The sequence below is a fragment of the Mirounga angustirostris genome, unplaced genomic scaffold (genome assembly GCF_029215605.1).
Source record: "Mirounga angustirostris isolate CCGP_5_RB_7025 unplaced genomic scaffold, mMirAng1.0.hap1 SCAF_6, whole genome shotgun sequence".
Classification (NCBI taxonomy): domain Eukaryota; kingdom Metazoa; phylum Chordata; class Mammalia; order Carnivora; family Phocidae; genus Mirounga; species Mirounga angustirostris.
In genome coordinates, this window is record NW_026991714.1 from 86235499 (window position 1) to 86256957 (window position 21459).

Here is a 21459-nt window from a genome sequence, read left to right on the forward strand (position 1 = left end):
TAAAAACCGCACGCGCTTTTGGCAGACACGTCTTTTATTCAGGAATACGTCTTGCCTCCTGGTTCCAGCTCCGCCGGGAGCGATGCCGTGACCGGAAGCACTCTCACTGAACACCCAGTGGGAGAACGGAGGAGCACCCCCCTGCCCCGCCTCTCTCAGAGCGTCCCCTGCGCACGGTCACGGCCCCGGTAGGGGAGGGCGAGCCCTCCAGCGTGATCACCCCTGCAGGTGCACGCCTCCCACTGAGGGCCAGGGGGCCTACTTTCCGTAGCCTCTATTTACTCTAATCATATTGTAGAAATCGGCTCTTCCACGCTAAGATTTACAATAAAAATAAAATAATTTGCTCTCTAAACTATAGTAGAAAGTTTGAAGTGTCTTAAAAACAATCTTCCGTACAACGGAAAAAGGCTTCTGTGTTCTGTTCTGGGTGACAGGGGACCCAAGTGGGCAGAGAGTAGCTGCATTGGCGTGTTGCTGGAGACACGGCGGAAGCACTTCTGGAACACGGAGACTTGGAAAGAGGACAGAGCCACTTTCTTCCCCTCGGGCTCGACGTCCAACTCTCCTCTCCCCGCGGGCTCTTCCAAGATGCTCAGGGCTGTTCTGCCGTTGCCTGGTCCTTGGCGGCGGCGACCAGCTCTGCGAGGGCGGGGAAACTCTTTATGTCCTTTGTTGCCAGGCCCATCTTTTGTATCTGCAAAGGCCATGAGAGCGAATAAAGGCCCCTCGGTTTCAGCTGAATGCAAACAAAAGACCCTTATACAGGACACTCAGAATATCCACCCCCAGCCTCTACGAACCCAGAAAAAGGGCGCTCCCCAAACACTGGTAGAGAATTTTTCCCTTCACAGCAAAGGACTGACTCATGGTCAAGCTTCACTTTTTGGGATTAAACACTTAGCATTCTAAGGGGCCAGAATGTTCATTTATCTCAGTCCGTCACACCAGGCTCTTATCAGGCATAAGAGCCTCTTTTGTGCACTGCAAAAGAAAATTCACACAAAAAGAAGAATAAAGTGGACTGTTAAGTGGCGAGTTTTCAAAAAAGCATTGGCCTGAGCTCTTCATTTCTTCACACGCCACCAACAACCTTTTCTCAGAACCTGATGAGCTACAGACGCTGTGGCAGAGCGAGCACCGTGGATTACTGTGGTAACCGAGTCGTGGCATACCGTGTCCCCGCTTTTGTTAACAGCAGCAACAAACACCATACACACACACACAGGGAAACCTGGACAAATCCACACCAAGTATATAGCATCTGTTGGCACGTTGCCACTCATCCTGGGGACAGTGCCATTTCTATTCGTCCCCCTGCTGCTACCCCCCACCCCTCCCCTTCTTTCTTTGGCTTCTTTGTTCTTCATTTTGCTCTAACAAATTGTCTTGCTTATAAAAAGACTCTAAGTTTCTCTTGTGAAATAAAGAAACAGGGCAATGGACTTCTGCCAGAATGAATCTCTAAATTCGCCTCAAAGCAGCAAAATGGGGATCTCCAGCGATGACCCTGATGTGCAAGAATCCTCAGTGAGCTAGAAAGCCGAGCATTTCCTGATGGAGATTTCAGGATCTCCCTTCTTTTCCTCTAGCAAAAGACCTTCCTGGAGGACCTGCGCTATACAGCGAACCTAAACAGTTTAGAAAGCCAGCTTCTCAAGGGCAAGGAGTTTCACGATCCTTGAGCAAGTCACCTCAGTGTGAACAGAGGCCTGGCACAGAACCCGTATCTGCCTCCTAAGTGACATTATGTTCAGTAATACTCATCCATCCGCTCTGACTCTAAAACCTGTGTTTGATGGAAAACAGAAAACTCAGCCAGGGAAGCCAAGAAGTTAGGCTCAGACGATTTCTCGAGCGCCACAATGAGAAATCCATGGGCTAATGCTTTTCTAGTTATTCTAACCACCCAATCACGTCTTGGGCACTTTCCAGGAGGTGGACAAATAGGACACCATCTCCGTCTGTGAGCCCACACTCGAGTGGGCCTCATGAACACGAGTGCCCCTGAGCCAAGCAGAGGTTGTCAGACCTCAACTGTCAATTTTTAGTATTTGGTTATGCACATCCTTTTCCTTCGGGTATTCTGGGGCCCTGACCCACTCTTCCAGCCCCAGGAGTGGATACCCCCCGCCCCCTCGGCAACACGTGTGGGTTCAGGTGAGCCGCCAAGAGACCGCTGGGCCCGCAGAACTCTCGTCAGATGCACCGGGCTGATGATGGCTTGGGGCTTACCTGCTCTCCCAAGTACTCCACATCCAAGGCCAACTGCAGCCTGATTTTGTCATCATCGCTCATGCCGCCGCCACTGGGACCGACGGGGTTGGCGGGACTGCTTTTCCTGGCTTGCTTCAGCCTTTTCAGGCTCTCCTCCATTTTCCTCACCGAGCTCAGAACGTCTGACACAGTTTCATAATACCTGGGGCATGAGACACACTCACTGGTGAGACCGAGGTGTTTGTGTGTATCCCCAAACAGATGAACTGGCTTTGTGGACCAAAACAAGAGGTTTTTGTTTTTGTTTTTAAGATTTTATTTATTTATTTGAGAGAGAGAGAATGAGAGACAGAGAGCAGGAGAGGGAGGAGGGTCAGAGGGAGAAGCAGGCTCCCCGCCGAGCAGGGAGCCTGATGCGGGACTCGATCCCGGGACTCCAGGATCATGACCTGAGCCGAAGGCAGTCGCTTAACCAACTGAGCCACCCAGGCGCCCCCAAATGGTCTTTCTTACTTGAAGGGTGAACATCTGGAGCTCATTCCCCAAGTGCAAGTAACAGATTTATTTATGGTCAGTTCTAGAAACAGTTCATCTTTTAAAGAATGGAAGCATTTAGATTTTTAAATAAAACTAATTACCTTCACAATATTCTCAATAAAATTTGCAAATTATAAATGAGTTGCATTTCAAAACTTTGTTTACAAGCTGGTTACTTGGCCCCTGGAATGTATTTGCCCACAAAAGCAATACTGTAACCCATTGTTATGCTCTAAATTAACCCACAAATGTCACTTAATTCAGAAGCAACTGAAATAAATCAAATACTATTGCAAAATAAACAAAATTCAATAATAAAATTGAATAATATACTTTTGACATAACTCAATGCTGGCATTTGGGGAAGAGTTGATTAAATGAGAAACGAGGAGACACTGAACCACAGGGATGCTGAAGACCTCCTTATACTTTCAAGGGCTGCAGGGTTTTAGACATGGAACACTTATCCACTGTAATGCTACTTCTGAATGTATGTTTTCTCTTCTAGACCGCGGTGGTCTCACCGGTACGAGCCTTTGATTACGTGGCGTGATCAGAGCCATTTTGGTCACAGCTGAGGAGAGAAAGGATCTTCAAAGAAAAAGTAAGCCTGGACTTGCAGAAAGAGGCCTGCAGGAGGCACATCACGGACAGCAAAGCCCGGGCGTGCCCAGAGAGGTACAGGACCAGTGTGAGCCCCGGGGAAGCCGGGAGGCGGTCTAGGTGGAGGCAGGCGGCCCGACGTGCTCTGGGTGCAGGGCGAGTGGAGCGAGCACAGCTCCACCATCAACACAGGAAGGACTGAGTGCCTATGCCCGACTCGTCTGGCGACACACTTATTTGATGGGCTCACCACCTTGTCCACATGCAACCCTCCGGTGGCCTCAGTGGTCTCTGACTCAGGGCTTGTCTAAGAACGCCTGGAATAACCTACTTCTCAGGTACTTACTTATGAGTGCTCTCAGAAAGTGCGCCTTCTAGCCACTGCTGAATTATTGCCCGTTTGAGCTTATCCTTGTGCCCACTCTGAAGCTGGTCAAATGGCTTCAGAGCACTGTCCACATAAGAGGAGGCTGTTGTTGGCACCTCCTGGAATAATGACAGTAGGGGTTAAAAGAATAAACAGAAAAGAACAGAGTAAGTTACTCAAACTTCAAAGAGATGCTACTGACGTACTGGTTTTAAGACACGTACAAACTCCCTCCCTCCCCAAAAGCACTAATGTCGTCTACAGAAAGATACCTGGAGAACAGATGGGGTCAAATGGAGTAAAGCAAGGGATAATCATGTTTAGAGCCAGAGACAGAGAGAGAAAGAGAACAAGCACTGAAGTATGCACCAGGGCGGACGGGGGTTGGGGGAGAGCTGTGTTCTAGACTGTGCATTTCTAACGAACTCCCACCAGGTGATGCTAATGCTGCAGGTCGACAGACCGAGAAGCAAGGATCTAGGGTGAGTAATTTGGCTTTCCTTAGTTTTAGTTTCTTCATCTGCAAACAAGGACACTGGCATTCACTTTATAGAAGAACAAATGAGAGTATCTGACCGACAAGCACCTGGTAAATATATTAACATTGTACTGAACCGACAGGGAAAGTTGGTAGGTTACTAAAAGAAAATTAATGTATTTGGGAATATAAAATAGGTCTCTCTCTCCCACTTTGAAGTGGGAGTTTCAAGTCAGACCAGAAAGAGAAAGTCAGGAGACAAAGTACTCTTGCTGGAAGCAGCAATCCTATCGCACACCCCAGATTTTAAAAGGAGAAGAATAACCACAAAGGAGATTTGCTCCAGCTCAGTTCAGCCCTCACTGCCTCCAGAACGCCGAGTCAGATGGGAAGGGCAACACAAAACGCCCATGCTTCGCACACACAGAGGCTGCCCTAAACCAGGGACGTGTGGCAGGAGCTCCAGGGACATTCCAAAACAGCACAACATCTTAGGAAATTTTCATAGCTCTTGAAAATAATTTTAGTAGTAAACTGCCTAACATCCAACTCTACAATTGTGAAAAAAGAAAATTCGAAGGAAAATTAAGTGACATGTAGCAAGAAGGAAACAAGCATATAAATGCCTGAAAATAAGAGTTCAGGAGGGGAAACTAAACCACTGGTCAAAATGAAGTCCCCAAATTGCCATTCTCTAAAGTGTGACAACAGGAGAATTCGACTTTGAACACCAGTGTGTGTGCATGCTTTTCCATCTCATAAATGCTTTCCATATTCTTTTTTTTTATTTGAATTTTTTTTTTTTTTTAAAGATTTTATTTATTTATTTGACAGAGACAGAGATAGCGAGAGCAGGAACACAAGCAGCGGGAGTGGGAGAGGGAGAAGCAGGCTTCCTGCCGAGCAGGGAGCCCGATGTGGGACTCGATCCCAGGACCCTGGGATCATGACCTGAGCTGAAGGCAGACGCTTAACGACTGAGCCACCCAGGCGCCCCAATGCTTTCCATATTCTTAATGCAGCTTTTTATCAAGTTAAAGAACGGGAGAAGGCAGGTACTTCCTAGGACGCAGCTTTTTATCAAGTTAAAGAACGGGAGAAGGCAGGTACTTGCTAGGACAATATGAAGGGAACAAAGGTAAATTCAATTTTTTTCAAATATAAGATACAAAGACCAAGAGTATAGGAGTTAAAGATATTTTATTAAAATGCTTTCTTTTGAAACAACTATCTTTCCTTAAGGCCAAAGGAATCCAGACAAGTCTGTACTGTCTGAGTCCAATTCCCAAAGCAGCTGACCATAACCATCCACCCGTGGGATCCCCTTCTCACAAACAGAGATTCTTTGGATGAGGCCGATTAGGTCGGCCTCAGGCTATCCCTGGGAACCTCTCTCTGGGTCTTGCTCAACCACTCCCTCCCTCAGTGGCTTTCCTGCTATATATTTCCCCACCTCAAAATTCTTTTCAGTGAGTGGTGCTGACCTTATTGGTTCTTCGGTAAAGCCTAGGGACCTCCAGGGCACTTTTCAGGTAACTGAAGCAAGACTCACTTAAGTCTTGGATGATCCTGTTACTCAAAGCAGGAACACAGGCTGCCAGAGACGTCTGGGAGTCCTCCAGGGCTGCTGTTGAGACATAAAGATTGAATGTAACCACTTACTCAGGCCCAGATGTGAATCTTAATTTAGACAGTGTCATAGTATTTACAGAGTGTACGATAATAAATCAAATCAAATCATTAGAATTAAACAAAGTATCTCAGAGAAGTTAAAATCTCAGAACAGAATATAGAAACAACCAAGGATTTACAACTAAAGAAGAAATGGCTAAATATATCCTACAGTCTCTAAAGTTTTATTTTAAATTATTTCTTACCCAAAGATTTGCTGAGTCTAAAGATTGATTTTTACCTGAGATAGAAGAAAAATTCTTAAAGCCAATCATTTCAAGTTTTGGCTTGATTGTTTCCAAGAGTTCTGGAAGCTGAAATAAATATGCACTTTATATATTCAGTTACTTTTTATAAATCAAAGGAAGAGGCAATTCTATTTGCATCTATAAACTCTAAAATATTGTTAATGAATGATGAAACTAAACTCAGAACTTTCTGTCATTTTCATCAGAAGAAAGTAAAACTCCTAACGCTTTCACAATAACAGAAGCCAACAACATGGGAAACAGCCAGGGCACAGCTATTAACAGGCCCAGGGAATATGAAAACCATTACCAAAACAAGCTTACAATGAAGACCATGTTTTTGCTCAAAACACGTATTTGTTCAAGCACCACAAAATATTTAAACGGGAGGAAAGCAGAATTAAGTACCAGAGCATTCAAACACAAATTCGGCCCAAAAAGCCCTCTTAATTAATGATAAAGGCCCCAAACATGGACCCCTATCCAGGGAAAACAGAGGGATAAGTTTTAACAGTTGAGCACTTTCAAAGTACAGCTGACGAAGTATGTGGTCAAGTGGGGTGGAGACAATTAAGCTCCAACCCGTTAGCGATCATGGTGCACGGAGTACGCAGAGCTAGCGAACTGTGGAGCATGGCTCGCTCGGGGCTCGTGACAGCGCCACCAGAAAGGAGGCAGAGGCCCCAGGTTCACACAGTTCGCGACACGACTGGTAAGCAAGGAGGAAGAGAGCCCACCTCGGTGGGGGGGGGACGCTAGAGAGACACCTCGGAGGGCAGACGAACACGTTCTCTTGAGGTACCCTCGGGCCCCACGATTCTAAGCCCCACGAGGCCAAATGGCACCAGATCTTTGCACGCACTGCTTTCTGTGGCAACACTGAAGCGAGCACCTGGGATTCTTCCGGGACACAGGCCTACCTGCTCCTGAAGCTTGTCCAGGTCTGCGACCACATATACAAGTTGCGTACTGGAAATGGAGACCACGGGCTTTGTTTCCGAAGGGGCACTTCCTTGGTCTTCACCATTTCCTTGGGTAACTGAAGGGTCTTTGCTACCAGTTACCAAAAGCTTTTTAATATCCTTGGCACTTTCATTAGAGATGGGCCTGAGTAAAAGCTGAAAAACCATTTCAATGATTAATTTTCCACTAGCAGTATCTCTGAGCTTTTGTTTTTGTGGGTCAACAACTCACCTAAAGTGATAGCTATCTACAAAGTATTCACTACTACCAATGGAAGTACAACAAGGAGAAACGAGGTCAAGCTACAGTCCCACATGTACTTATCCTCCTTAAGCCTGTGTCTAACTTCTGGTGATAAAAAGTAACTGGCAAAAATAAAATAGGTCCCTGAACTGAACGAAAATTAATTTCTGGAACATCACAATTAAAAAAAAATTCATTAACTCTATTAGGTAAATCATTTACCAAGTGTGCTTGGGAACTTTATCATTATAATTAGTAAGAATAAAAAAAAACAAAATCTAAGCCTCATTATGCTTCAAATAATACAAATGAAAAGTGTTACTTGTATCATGTATTGTTACAAGGGAAAAACCAGAGAGAAGTACCCTGGCATCAAGAAAAAAATGGAATAATGAATGTTCAAGGCAAAATAATTTATTAGAGACGTAGGAATTACTGGCTGGTAAGAATGCAACAGGCAGCCGACTCAGACCTAACTGAAGAATCTCACCAACCCCTCTGTGCTGCCAGAACCGACTGCACAGTGGTCTTCAGAAACAGCCTGATGGGCAGGGTGGTCTGCTAAGACCCTTCTGAGCAGAGGAAGGCAAAAGCGAAAAAGAAAACTAGCTTCCACTGAGCTCCCAGGATCTGCCAGACATTTTTGTCAACAATTGGTTGGTCAACAAATATCTCTTTATTCCTCACAACCACATATAGAAGCTGTTTTCCCATTTTACAGATGAAGAATTTGGGACTCCTAGGGCTAATTTTCCCAAGGTCACAAAATATAAAAGTGGCAGCACCTCAGTTGGATTCTGACTAAAGCCTGTGCTCCTTCCATTGGAACACTCAGCAACACGACGACATGCTCATCTTCTACTCCAGCTAGGACTGTATTCCTTCCCATACATGAGGCTTCTTTGTGCTGTCCTTCTGAGAGCCAACACATGCCTACGCCTCTTTTCATACTCATCATACACAATGAACCAGCTGCATGTCTGTCTGTCACCTGAGACTGTCCAGGAGGCAGGGCCTTTCTGAGACCGAGATGCTGGTGTGGGGCCTGCCTGCGTGCTCAGCACTGAGCTGTACGAACACTTTATGCACAATACCTAATAAATCTTCATAGGCATGTAGATATTCAATATATTCAAATACCTGACAAGGAAGAAAGTAGGATATTTTGAAATGAAAGAAAGGTTCATTAATTTTCCTACTTTTTAATCTCGACAATCGTATGATTTTTTTAAACTTCCAAATACGATTAAAATGCGTGTATTTTTATTTCTATGCCTTTTCATTAAAATGAGCATCTTTGTTTTAATTTGGAGGCACCTCAAAGATTCTGGCTTTGAGGAGGGAAAACGAGCTCGCTTTCCCACAAGACAAAGCGCTGAGTATGGGATTGTAAACAGCCGTAAAGGCAAAGGGAAAAGGAAACAACCACTGGCTACGAACTGGAGAAATGTGCCTACTGTCGTCCTCCAGGTTAACCTCTCATGACAACAGGGCCTTGTAAAATTTGAGCACGTTCAGCGCCGGGTGTCGGGCACTCCTGACAGCTCGGCTCCGGAGGAACGGCGCGGCCAGCCCTCACCTCACTGACGAACACGGAGTACCGAGCCAGGACCTGCAGCGTGAGCCTCCACAGACGAGGCACCAGAACCGGCAAGAACATCTCGTCTGACCAGCACCTCTGCAGGCTGCCCCACGTCCTGTGCGAAGCCAAGAGGCAAAACGAACTGCCAGCTGCAAGAGGAAACAGACACGGAAAGAATCGCAGGCAACTCAGGGCTCAATTCGAGTATTTTCAACGTGTAATTCAGGAGTGAAGAAAGTGGCCATAATCCAGCCACGCTACCACAGCTTCTGTGGCAATGCGTTTTCTCATTTTACACAATTCCCCCTCCCAGGTGTTTGATAATTATTCAACACAGACAGCATTCAGAAATCATCAGTTAATAGGTATTTTATACCACATCAATAAACGTAAGCAGGGAGTGGCGGTCACTTGCGAGGGTTTCGACTTTGGTTTTGAATTTGTCCTGTTTCATTTGTCTGCTCTTCTGTTCCTCTACCTGAACACACTACTCATATACAGGAAGTCAATTACATATGACCATGTTTGGCAAAGACAGGTGAACACCAACTCTGAGGCTAAAACCGCACAGTCCACGCCGACTTAGCCACCCAGAAACGAGCAGAAGTCTCCCGGGGCAGCCTAGAGATCTGTGTGGCTACAGAAACATCCGTACAGTATGTGAGTGGCCACCGGGAATGACTACATGACACAAGATTAATGAGGCTGTTGAGGAAAGCAAGCATGTCTGGAACCCACCAACCACTGTCACCTGCTCACTATCCCAGGATGGAGGCCAAGGGCTCTGGAGGCCTGGGGCAGGAAGCCCAGCTGTGAATCATCCCCCAGGAGGGAAGGGCCATCCTGATGTTTTACCTCTGCCTGGGATGAAAGCAGATGGAAGCCAGTTTGCTATACAAAGAGCTGATCACCAGGGGCTAATCTCCCTGCCGTGTTCTATTCAGAAACAAAAATAAGGTATGTTTCCTATATTCTTAAAGCATTTTGTTGTTGTTGTTTTGTTTTTTGTTTTAATTTTATTTTAGGGACGCCTGGGTGGCTCAGTCGGTTAAGAATCTGCCTTCAGCTCAGGTCATGATCCTGGGGTCCTGGGATTGAGTCCTAAATTGGGCTCCTTGCTCAGCAGGGAGCCTTCTTCTCCCTCTCCCTCTGCCTCTCCCCCTGCTTGTGCTCACTCTGTCCCTCTCTCTGACAAATAAATAAAATATTAAAAAAAAATTTTTTTTAATTTTAATTCCAGTGTAGTTAACATACAGTGTTGTATTGGTTTCAGGCGTACAATAGTAATTCAACAACTCTGTACATTACTCAGTGCTCATCATGTAAGTGTCCTCTTAATCCTCATCACCTATTTCCCTCTTCCCCCCTCCCCTCTGTGACCATCAGTTTGTTGTCTACGGTTAAGAGTCTGTTTCTTGGTTTGTCTCTTTTGTTCCCTTTGCTCGCTTGTTTTGTTTCTTAAATTCCACATGAATGAAATCATATGGTATCTTTCTCTGACTGACTTAATTCACTTAGCATAATACTCTCTCGGTCCATCCAGGTCCTTGCAAATGGCAAGATTTCCTTCTTTTTTACTGCTGCAGCAACATCCGATTATTTTTACCACATCTACAAAGAATGAAGCTCTATAAAAATCTGATTTCTTTTAGCCTCTTTAAAAAAAAAAAAGAGAGGTTGAGTTAGGTCTTTAAGGTCTAACCTACTATATGACAGGACAAGGTCCAAGTACCCTCAGAATGGGACGGTCTAGGTGACTGGCTGAGCTTCAGTCACTCACTCAGTGACATCCTGCCATTGATCACTTTCAGGAAGTTACCTGGAGCGTCCTCCAGTACATCTGTAAGTGCTGCTTCTAAGGATCCTGCAATTTCTCTGAATCTGAGATAAAAACAAGAGCACAGGTTAGGGTTTATGCAGCTGCTAGATGCCCTTCCCTACCTGTTCTCCCTCCTTCCCGAGGACCAGGGACTTCCTCCACCGGCTTGTCCCTCAGTCTGACGCTCTTAGCGATGCCCAACCAGCCCTAGAATGCCTATTCTCCCGAACGTTTTTTTTTTTAACTGAACAAGGAATACATTTCTCTTGATTCAGGCGCTATTATGGAGGGTTTCTCTGTTATTTGCAGCTGACTGCAATCACGACTAACCCCATGTTTTTCAAACTAAACAAACTGCCCATTAAGCTGCCATCAAGAAGCCACGCCCGGCAAGTCCCACCTGCCTGGCCTCGTGCCGTCCCCTTGCGGCCACGAGACTATGGGTATCTCCACTCCATCTCCATTCGCGCTATCACAGCAGAGTAAATGTCCCCAAACTAAGGAACAGGGAGGCTGTACTCTGTATCTTTGTTTGCAAGCTTGAGAAAAGCCACCGAGGGTAGCCAGTTAGCACAACGGCTGGCCGCTCGTGCTCTGCGGCGCCCGCCCTGCTTCCGGTCAGTTCTCCTGTGTCTCAGCTGGCCCGCTGGCCATCGCGACCTCCTGTCCCCGACTCCTGTTTTAATAACTGATGCGGGCACATGTTTAGGACTTTGTGACAGGAAAGTGTGTATTTTTTTTTTTAAAGATTTTATTTATTTATCTGACAGAGAGAGACATAGCGAGAGAGGGAACACAAGCAGGGGAAGTGGGAGAGGGAGAAGCAGGCCTCCCGCCGAGCAGGGAGCCGGATGCGGGGCTCGATCCCAGGACCCTGGGATCATGACCTGAGCCGAAGGCAGACGCTTAACGACTGAGCCACCCAGGTGCCCCGAAAGTGTGTATTTTTTAAACTAGCTGCTCAGGGAGCATTCTGGTTCCTGGCAGTGTTAACTCCCCCTGTCGTACCTTTCCCAGTATGCTCCTGTCACCTGCCAGTTCCCTATGGCAATCGACTCTGACACACGCTCAGGATTAATTCACCTAATTGAGCAGTTTGGTTTGTTTATAGTACATGTGTGCTTTTTAAAAGCAGTTCAGAGACGGAGCTGAAGGAAAATGCCTGAAGGGTGAAAAGAACAGCACGTCAGACGGAGCTGCCAATGACGGGCACGGAGGGGGAAACATGTGACAGGCAGAAAGGTGGGGCAAGAGAAGGGAGCCCAGGAGGCGAGCCCAAGAATGGCAGCTAAAGGGGGCAGTGTGACCCTGCGCCCAGTGAAGGTGGAAGGGGTGCTCTGCAGCGGGGAGAGCACACCGGCCCCAGGTCTCAGCCTCAGGCCCCTCAAATCACTTTTTCCAAAATCTATACAAAATACAGAGTAAGCTCTGACGGGGAAAAGGCCTGAGAGCTAACCCGGCACTGTGCACAGCTGGGAAAACCCAGAAGCCAGCTCCACGGTCCCGAGTAAGGCAATGGTTACATAACGTGTGGCACATTCATTCTAGAACGTGGTATGGAAAGAGGTCGGCTTGAATCTACACAGCAGTAAGAGCAAATATAATTTAGTAGTAAGGAAAGACAGAGGACACAAAATGATGTGTACATTTATGCTAACAACGAGAACGCACCAGAGAAGGTGTGAGAAGGTACCAGAACCAAACACAGCAGGACCCCTGGCATCTCGCCGCCTTCACACAGCCCTTTGCCTGTGCGACCAAGTGGGAAGACCCGTGAAAGTACAACTGCCCAGGTCACTTGACAGAGCTGTGCCTCCCCAGCCAGGAGCCCAGCACCAGCCCCTCGCGCAGCTTTGCTGGGCAGCTAACTTCCAGGATTGAAGGGACAGGTTACAGTTCTTTTTGCAAAACAGCAAAAAGTGAGAGGTGACTTTGGTGGAACTTGAGAAGCCGTGCTGTAGTTTGTACGTGGACATGTGATGCCATTCTGCTCTTACCAGAATATTTGTAACAAGGGCAAACCCCAAATAAAACGTTTCTAAATTCTTAAATTTGGGCTCAGGGAGGGTCTCTGGACACATTCCTCCATGCACGCTACAGGTCTGCAAGCATCCAAAAAGCGCTTATGTAAAACCGATGCGGAAATGAGACACCCCCTCTGCTCGGCAGGATCAGAAACGTCGCAGGCCGCATCTCTACACATCTCTACTTTGTGTCCACGCACACTTGAGGGTAAAGGGAAAGTGCGTCAATGCCGTAGAGACTCCACATCATTAAGGAGGAGATATACTATGTTCAGCCTGTACCAAATACAGTATATACCATGAACGTTCTGGGAGTATGTAAGGTTCTAGAAAGATTTCAATTAAAAAGGATCTACAACTTCGCCTCTGGCATTTAAGGGGCTAACACCAGTTTCTAGGTAGCCACTGGCTTATGACAATTTGACACGATTTGGGTCATATTTTCATTTATTTTCTTCCTATGCGAAACTAAGTCCTAAAGCTACTTTGCAATACACCTTTAAGAACGAGTGAAAGGCAGCCCCAGCAGGGTATCAGGAACAGTACGGGGGTACAAGTGTGCTCCCAGAAGGTGCTGGCTGGGAGTGCTACCTTTTTTCCTAAGATGATGGGGATGCAGGCCTATGGTCAGACCAGGAGCATAAACCTGTCCCCAAGAGTGGTGCAATATGAATATTTCTCCCTATAAACATGTCAAAGCATACCACCCCACTGGCTTTTAGCTTCCTTTAAGTGACCCTGAAGGGAATCAGATAACAATACAACTCTGACCCTAGTCATGTTTGTGGAACTCTCTGTCATCCCTCAGAGTAAACAATTCGATACCTGGCAAAAAATCAACAGAACAGTCCTACGAAGTATTACTTGAATTTATTTTTAAAATGGAAAAACAAACATATCGAATACAAGCTCCACACTTTGTAACTCAAACATCATTTTTAAAAATTTCACAAATTTTAAGTGAGACAGTTTACAAAGAAAAGTTAACCAATCCCTTTGAATGCTTAATGTTAAAATCTGGTGAAGGTACAAAATCTTTTAGGGAACTGGCTGACTTTCAACATAGTTTCAGCTCAGTTGCCAGCCCCGTGAGAACCAACTGAAGGCAGGCTGTGCTGTTGCTGTGGGGCCCAGCCTGGATCGGCCCCGAGCTTGGCTGAAACAGCCCCTGGATCTCCAGGAGGGCGGGTCCAGGAGGTGGGGTGACAGTGCCAGATCGACACGTGTGGGGTCACGGGATCTGGGGGAACAACTAGAAAGAGAGTTTGGAGGCAGTAGCCAGGACGATGTGATGTGATGTACTGGGCGTCTAAAGCAATCTAACTTAAAACACGGACTACAGAAGAAATGGTAAAACGTGGACATCTCTTCTCTACTGCAGTCTTATACTGTGACATAATGCTTCACTATTTTAAATTCTGCCCCTGAATCAAAAGGGCTTCTTGCCCTGGCTTGATCTTGATTATCCTGTAACAACTACTTCCAGTGTGGTCCATGAATACCTTAGATGAACAAATCCTTTATTTCCTACTCAGAGACAAGCTACGCAGTGATGTGACCTTGGCAAATTAAGCATAAAACACAGTGTAGATGAGAAAGGGCATCTCCCTAATGTTCTGATAACTGTGATTTCATTATCAGAAGATGATTATATACATTCTCAATCACGGCAAGCAATTATAATCAAGGTACCGAATCCTTAATATATTTCCCTGTGATTTTCCCTCAGAACCTCAGGGAAAAGGACTGCATCATAATGAAAGCACTCAGCGATTTAAATAAAAAGCCTACGACTCTTTACAGACCATTCTATCTAAAACACTCTAGTTAATGTCATTCTGTGAAGGAACCTACCATGACCTCATTCAAGAAACTCTGCTAAAATGCCTGATCTCATCTATTTTTCTAGCAGAACATAGGTTGCTAAGAGTTTATCCCAAATTTCCCCAAATCGTTTATAGAAGCCTTATTTACGTAAGTGCTATCATCATGACATCTGTTAGAAGCGTCACCATTTTCCAGAACAGAGAGAACAAATATCAAAGATTATAAAGAAAAGCCAAAATAATAACTAGGATTCTCATAAACTGACTGATGGAACCAGATATAAAGCATACTTAAGGCTGCGCTTCTCCCTACTCTCTCTGGGGGAAGGAACTGTCCAGAGAAGCCAACAACAGATGTGGGCCGGTCCGCTGTTTGACAGAGGCAGGTGGTGAGAAGGGGAAAAGGGAAGGAGTGTGCTGCCCCAGAGACCCTCCTGTCTGCCTCTGTGTGATGGATGAGGACATACTAGTCGTGTGCGTGGAGCTGGGGGGCATGGAGCTGGGCCTGATGTCCACCTCAGTCCGAGGCTGCTGTTCTCAGCCCTCTAATTACGAAATTATCTTTCTGTCGTGCAAGCCAGAACTTTGGCAATCAAGACACTTCTTGCATGTTTCCATTTTAGATTCTGCTTCTCAAGGAGTGGTACAATGATCTCAAAGAAAGGGCTGTTAAGTGGAGCAACACCCTGAATTGGTATTCAAATGCCACTTCAGAAGACTGGAGGTGGGGGGAGGAAATAAATCACTGACCTTATTTGAAAATAAACAGGTAAATTCCACTTATTATTGAAGCTGTGATAGGCAGGATGTGCTCTTAATCTTCTCACACTGGCCTGTGATCCACATTGCTGTTCAAATGCTCTCACAAAATCCATACTTATGGTGTATTTCTAAAGAAAGAACAAACAGGTGAAATTTTCACTGTAAGCAAACTAACCAGGGAAGGGAACAACATACAGGGAAAGCTGTAATCAAGATAAAGAAGGTGAACACTTGTACTCCATTTCCAGAGCTGATAGGGACCTGAAGAGATCGTCCTTCCCAGGTCCTGACTTGAAGATCAGGTCATGCCCAAAGTGGTTCGGTGACCTGCCCAAGGTCTTACGTGACAAGCCCACCTGGAAACCCCGTGCTCTGTAAACGACAGCTCTCTCATAGTCTAGGGAATCCCTAACCTAGTTCCTTGGAACTGGAAGAGACTGTAGATTAAAGTGGTATCATTTTCACTGCTGCTCCAGGAGGAGGAGAAGTAGAACATTTTTAAAAGGAAAGAATCAAACCAGGTGAGCAATCACGTCATTTCTACAGACGGAACTGCACGAAAGCTGACGGGGGGGCTCACACCACCATGAAGAGCAGAGGCTGAAACTTACTCAGCATTCACCACCTGTGTGCTGTGCTTAAAACTGTACTGTTTAATTTCACCCACAAAACTACCCTACCAGGTAACTACTGCTAGTATTTTAAGGATGACGTTTCCTCTTCCGTTTAGGCTCAGAGAGAACTTACCCAAAGACAAAGCTAATAGAGGACACAGAACCGTGGTCAGTGAGTAGAGCAAAACCGCAGATACTGTGAAATGCGCATTCCCTCGTGGGTACTCTAGGCCTTGAGGGCCCAGGCTCTAAGGAGAACCTGTGTGGACCTTCCATATACTTCTTAATTAAGAGGGGCTCAATTCTGGCTCACCAAACCATTCACCTAAATATGCTGAAGTCTGTGTGTAGGCCAGAATTGTAGTGCACTCAATACTACACGTTTTTAATTTCTTTCAATTGGTCTGAGCAACACTTACGGAATCCCCTGAGTGTGGTCTAGGCGTGTGGAGTTGAGACAAAAGTATTATTCACCCTTTTGGGATAAAACGTATTCTACCTCTGCACATGATGGGATGCTAAGTCCTTTAGCATACACTGATCACCTTCAGTTCTAAAGTTCTAGGACTGTTCCATGTAAAATCTTGATCACAAATCCTGACACAAAAAACTTGTCACATTAATGGTTTTTTGTGTGTCCACGCTTTATTTTGCATTTTTTAGCAAAAGGCTGGACTCTGGATTTCTAGTCACAGACTTAAAGAATCAAATACAAAAATGTTTCTCTCTTCACAAGAAGCATGTCACAGCAATGCTGAAAGCTGAAAGCATTTTTTGAAAGAAACTGACAGATGCTATGCTTGCTTGAAATAAACCCACCAACATTAAGTACTGGTTTAGAATTCTAAAATCAAAGTGCTATGAGAAAATGTCATTTCTGAGCTGAAACATCTCCTGAGCCTAATGTGATCAGTACAATTCTCTCGAGTACAGCAAAACGTAAAGGGTCTTAAATGGTTCATGCCTAAGACCGCTATTTCAGTCTGCTTACAGTACCTATTTTTAAAAGCCCTATTTTTTAAAATCATAAAGATCACTGTCGCACAACTTACTGAAAGTGACACCAAGTGATCATATTGTTCAACACTGTTAACATCACACAATGAGTCAAGAGAAGAAGTGGTATTTCTGGAATAATAAAGCTCCAAAGTTGTTGTCTTACCTGTTTTTGAAGTCGACCAGGCCCCAGGTTCACCACACTTACTGTCTGCCTCTCTACACTTTAAACATTAATAAGGATTTTGCAATCCAATCAATACCTTTTGTTTTCCTTAAACATTATATAGTACAGATCTGCAAACCTAACTTTTCATGGAAAACAACTGCAAGGAGACTGGTTTTTAATGATCTTTAGGATCTTTTTTTTAAAGTGAGAGAATAACATATGTATCTAGTCACAACGGTGTTTAGACTGTATTTTACTACACATTCTCAAATTAAAATATTTATTTCCAAAAGTAACAGAGACTATTACTTGGAGGAAGTTAATTTTTAAGTAAATGCTCACTCACGAACTCAAATTTTTATTTTTTAAAAAACCACAGAACCAAGACTATGCAGAAAACATGATTAGTCTCAAGCCTCTGGTTAATATCTTCAAGAATCAAGATGATGGAGGAAAAGGTACCTCGTGAAATGCATCAGGATTCCCAGGATTAAAAAGAGAAGGCAACTTTTCTTCTAATCCTCGTACTATCTCTGGCCAGACAGAGTTCACCAAAAAATCATATCCAGGAACAGTATTGCCTTTTTCACTGTAGGACAAGAGCAAAATCTCAGTCAGATACACTGTGCTCTTCGATTTACAAAGGGCGAAATTCTATTGTGGTGTTTTACTAAAAGTTCCTCAGCCTAAAACGTACTTCAACCTTTACAAAAAACTCTTTGTCAATTAGCTGGTTTATAGCCCCACACTTCTATTTTACTCCTTGATCCCAGTCTCACCTTGAAGCCAGTATGTCCTCTGTATCCTAACTCTTCTATTTATCATACAGGAGAACAAGCTGGTGTCAAATTGCTTTGGCACGATTCCTCCCCTAATTAGGCCACCATATTTACACTCTATCTTGGAAAAGAAGTAGTCTAATAACACAAGAAAAGCAATCTTTGTGTTCAATCTTAATACTGCTAAGCCCTAAAGCGCTGTAAATTATGCTAATTTACCAATTACTAACAGCTTTGTGAAGATGAAGCTATCTCCAAGATCACCTTCAGTTCTAAAATTCTAGGACTGTTCCATGTAAAATCTTGATCACAAATCCTGACACAAATAACTTGTCACATTAATGTTTTTTTGTGTGTCCATGCTTTATTTTGCATTTTTTAGCAAAAGGCTGGACTCTGGATTTCAGTCACAGACTTCGATGAGAAGCAACGCTGAGATGAAGCATCCACTTGGGAGCCAGAGTGCCTGGGTTCAAATCGTGTGCCCTCTAACCTCTATGTTTTGTTGTCTTCATCTTTAGATGGAGATGATAGGATACGTATCATAGGATCATCATATGGGTTAATATCTATAAAGCATTTAGGCTGGGGCCCAGCATACAGTAAGTGCTATGTTAGTAATGCTTACATACATAAGTAAATAAGGCAGATTCCTTAAGTTTCTACTGAACTTAAAGACACATAAATATCTTCGAAGCAAATACCACCTCGATGACTACCCACTCTGATTGTTGTATATTGCTTAATATGCTCTATTTTAAGATAATTTTCTTTAACAATGGTCAGCAATTCAGTATATGTTCTTATTTTAGAAAAACTGGGAGTTTTGTAGCTAAGTTGCGATAGCAAATTGCTGGTATTAAAAATAAACAGAAAAATGCTTTCATAATTTTCCTGCTTAGCAAAAATTATCAGGAAAGACAAACTATCAAGGAAGCTATACTTCACTTCCAGAAAGGGATATCAAATAATCTTACTATAGTTCAGTATTGATAAGAAATCACCGGTGGGCTGGAGGGCTGGGGAGGGCAAAGAAGATGCCTACTTCCCACATACCCAATGCCACACTTCACGGTAGTATATATACTTTCCCTCATACTAAGAACTAGCTCTATTAAGGTATCTAGAGAAGGAAAAAATAACATTAAGGATTTTAAAACTACAGATGCACAGAGTATAAGCAATATTAAATGACAAGATCTCCTCATCCCCCAAGTTAAATATCTACTTAAAGCCCCAAAGAGAAAATTTACATCCTCAAGATTAACAGTTGAAACAGATGGCAAATGAGAAAAGTGAATCCTTATTCTTCGGAAGATAAATTCTGCATGCTGCTGGTGCCAGATTATAAAGGGCACATACAGATGCGACACAGGGAAAAAGAAAAGAATGGACAAGGGAAGCACCGAGCCGAGCGTGTGGAAACCTGAAGGCAGGAGCTAAAGCAAGGGGTGATCGGGGACGGCATAATCAGGGTGCTTAAGGCAAATGACGACCTACCAAGGTACAATTTAGATTTCTCAGTGGGGCGCCTGGGTGGCTCCATCAGTTAAGCATCTGACTTTGGTTCAAGTCATGATATCGGGGTCCTGGGATCGAGCCCTGCATTGGGCTCCCTGCTCAGCGGGGAGTCTGCTTCTCCCTCTCCCTCTGCTCATGTTCTCGTTCTCTCTCTCTCTCTCCCCTCCCTCTCACATAAATAAATAAAATCTTTAAATAAAAAAAATAGATTCCCCAAATTTCTGAGGCTTCTACGTGAATTCTGCCTCACTGAAAACTGTGGAAGAACTTGCAAAGCTTTGAAACTTGACATTTCAGGACCAAGACTAGCCCTGTCAAATCTAATGACTGGTTGTTTCCTAACTGTGGCTTCTTTAATTTTACATCATGACTTTTTTTTTTTAAGATTTTATTTGAGAGCAAGAGAGCACAAGCCAGGGGTCGGGGCAGAGGACAGAGGGAGCAGCAGACTCCCCGCTGAGCATGGAGCATGACACAGGGCTTGATCCCAGGACCCTGAGATCCCGACCTGAGCAGAAGGCAGATGCTCCACCAACAACTACCCAGGTGTTCCTACATCATGACTTCTAAATTCTTATGTGAAATCCAAATCCACAAAATCTTCATGATTACTAAATGCAAGTGGCAAAACCAGGCTTTCTCTAAAATCATGTAGTAGAAATAGGGTACTTCAATGGTCAGGTGGCATATTTATTACCTCAGATTTTTCTTTTCAAAGAACAAAAATTCAAGACCAAATATATTGCTTGCTTACTTCATAAAGATTAGGGACCTCAGTAGCCTTTCTAATGCTGAAAATAGATTAATTCTTCCATTTTGCAGACACTGGGTAGTTGCTATCTTGAAGATGCTGCGCCAGGTGTGGGCAGTGCAGAAGGGGAGCACGAGCTAAGCCTATGGACATCAGTCCTCAACAGAGGTAAAAGCCAATGTGCCCTGGAATCCAGAGGATGTGCTTAATGCTGAACATCAGGATAAAAGATGGTCTCTTGAAAGAAGTGGTATCTCAGGCATGCCTGGGTGGCTCAGTAGGTTAAGCATCTGCCTTCGGTTCAGGTCATGATCCCTGGGTCCTGGGACTGAGCCCCATATTGGGCTCCCTGCTCAGTGAGGACCCTGCTTTTCCCTCTGCCCCTCCCTCTGCCTATGTTTTCGCTGTAATAAATAAATAAATAATCTAAAAAAAAAAAAAAAGGAGTGGTATCTGAGCTGGAGCTTCATGTGGAGTGACAGGTCAACAGAAAGACAAAGAGAATGGGAAGGGCAGGAGACAATGAGGGAAAACACAGAAGCACACAATACAGATGTTCCTCGACTTATGACAGTTAGCTCCTAATAAATCCATTGTTTTTTTTTTTAAAGATTTTATTTTATTTATTTATTTGAGAGAGAGAGAGCACAAGAAGGGGTAGGGTCAGAGGGAGAAGCAGACTCCACACTGAGCAGAGAGCCCGATGCGGGACTCGATCCCGGGACTCCGGGACCATGACTCAAGCCAAACACAGTTGCCTAACCAACTGAGCCACCCAGGCGCACCCAATAAACCCACTGTTAATTTGTAAATCTCATAAGCTGAAAATGCATTTAATACCCCTAACCTACCGAACATCAGAGCTCAGCCCAGCCTACCTTAAATGTGCTCAGAACACTTACAGTATTGTACAGTTGGGCAAAATCATCTAACACAAAACCTATTTCACAATAAAGTATCTGATATCTCATGTAATTTACTAAACACTGCACTGAAAGCAAGAAACAGGATGGTTTAAGTGTGTTGGTTGTTGATCCTCGTGACTGCGTGGCTGCCTGGGAGCTGCGCTCGCTGCCTCTGCCCAGCATCACGAGAGAGGATCCTACTGCAGATCACTAGCCCGGGAAAAGATCCACAGTCAAAATTTGAAGTACGGTTTTTACTGAATGCATATCACTTTTACACCATTGTAAAAAGTAAAAAAACCGTAAGTGGAACCAATGTGAAGCCAGGGATCTTCTGTACAAGGTGTGTTAGGGAAGATCAAGTGCTACTGTCTGGCCGGGAAC

At 44.5% G+C, this 21459-nt stretch overlaps 1 protein-coding gene across 3 annotated transcripts in view; it reads right to left on the minus strand.

Moving 5' to 3' along the window:
- The window catches only part of COG2 (component of oligomeric golgi complex 2), a 50237-nt gene continuing 28778 nt past the window's right edge, over positions 1 to 21459 (minus strand). Inside the window, exons 9-18 of one of the 3 annotated variants that reach the window (XM_045877848.3) lie at positions 17582 to 17708; positions 15329 to 15468; positions 10729 to 10790; positions 8907 to 9058; positions 7042 to 7239; positions 6115 to 6187; positions 5687 to 5826; positions 3704 to 3843; positions 2236 to 2419; positions 1 to 697 (exon numbers count right to left, since the gene is read on the minus strand). In XM_045877848.3, coding sequence (XP_045733804.1) covers positions 596 to 697; positions 2236 to 2419; positions 3704 to 3843; positions 5687 to 5826; positions 6115 to 6187; positions 7042 to 7239; positions 8907 to 9058; positions 10729 to 10790; positions 15329 to 15468; positions 17582 to 17708 — 1318 coding nt within the window. In that variant the 3' untranslated portion in view covers positions 1 to 595. Of the gene's footprint in view, positions 698 to 2235; positions 2420 to 3703; positions 3844 to 5686; positions 5830 to 6114; positions 6188 to 7041; positions 7240 to 8906; positions 9059 to 10728; positions 10791 to 15328; positions 15469 to 17581; positions 17709 to 21459 lie in introns of all 3 variants that reach the window. The other 2 variants (XM_045877849.3, XM_045877847.3) reach the window with 2 other exon arrangements.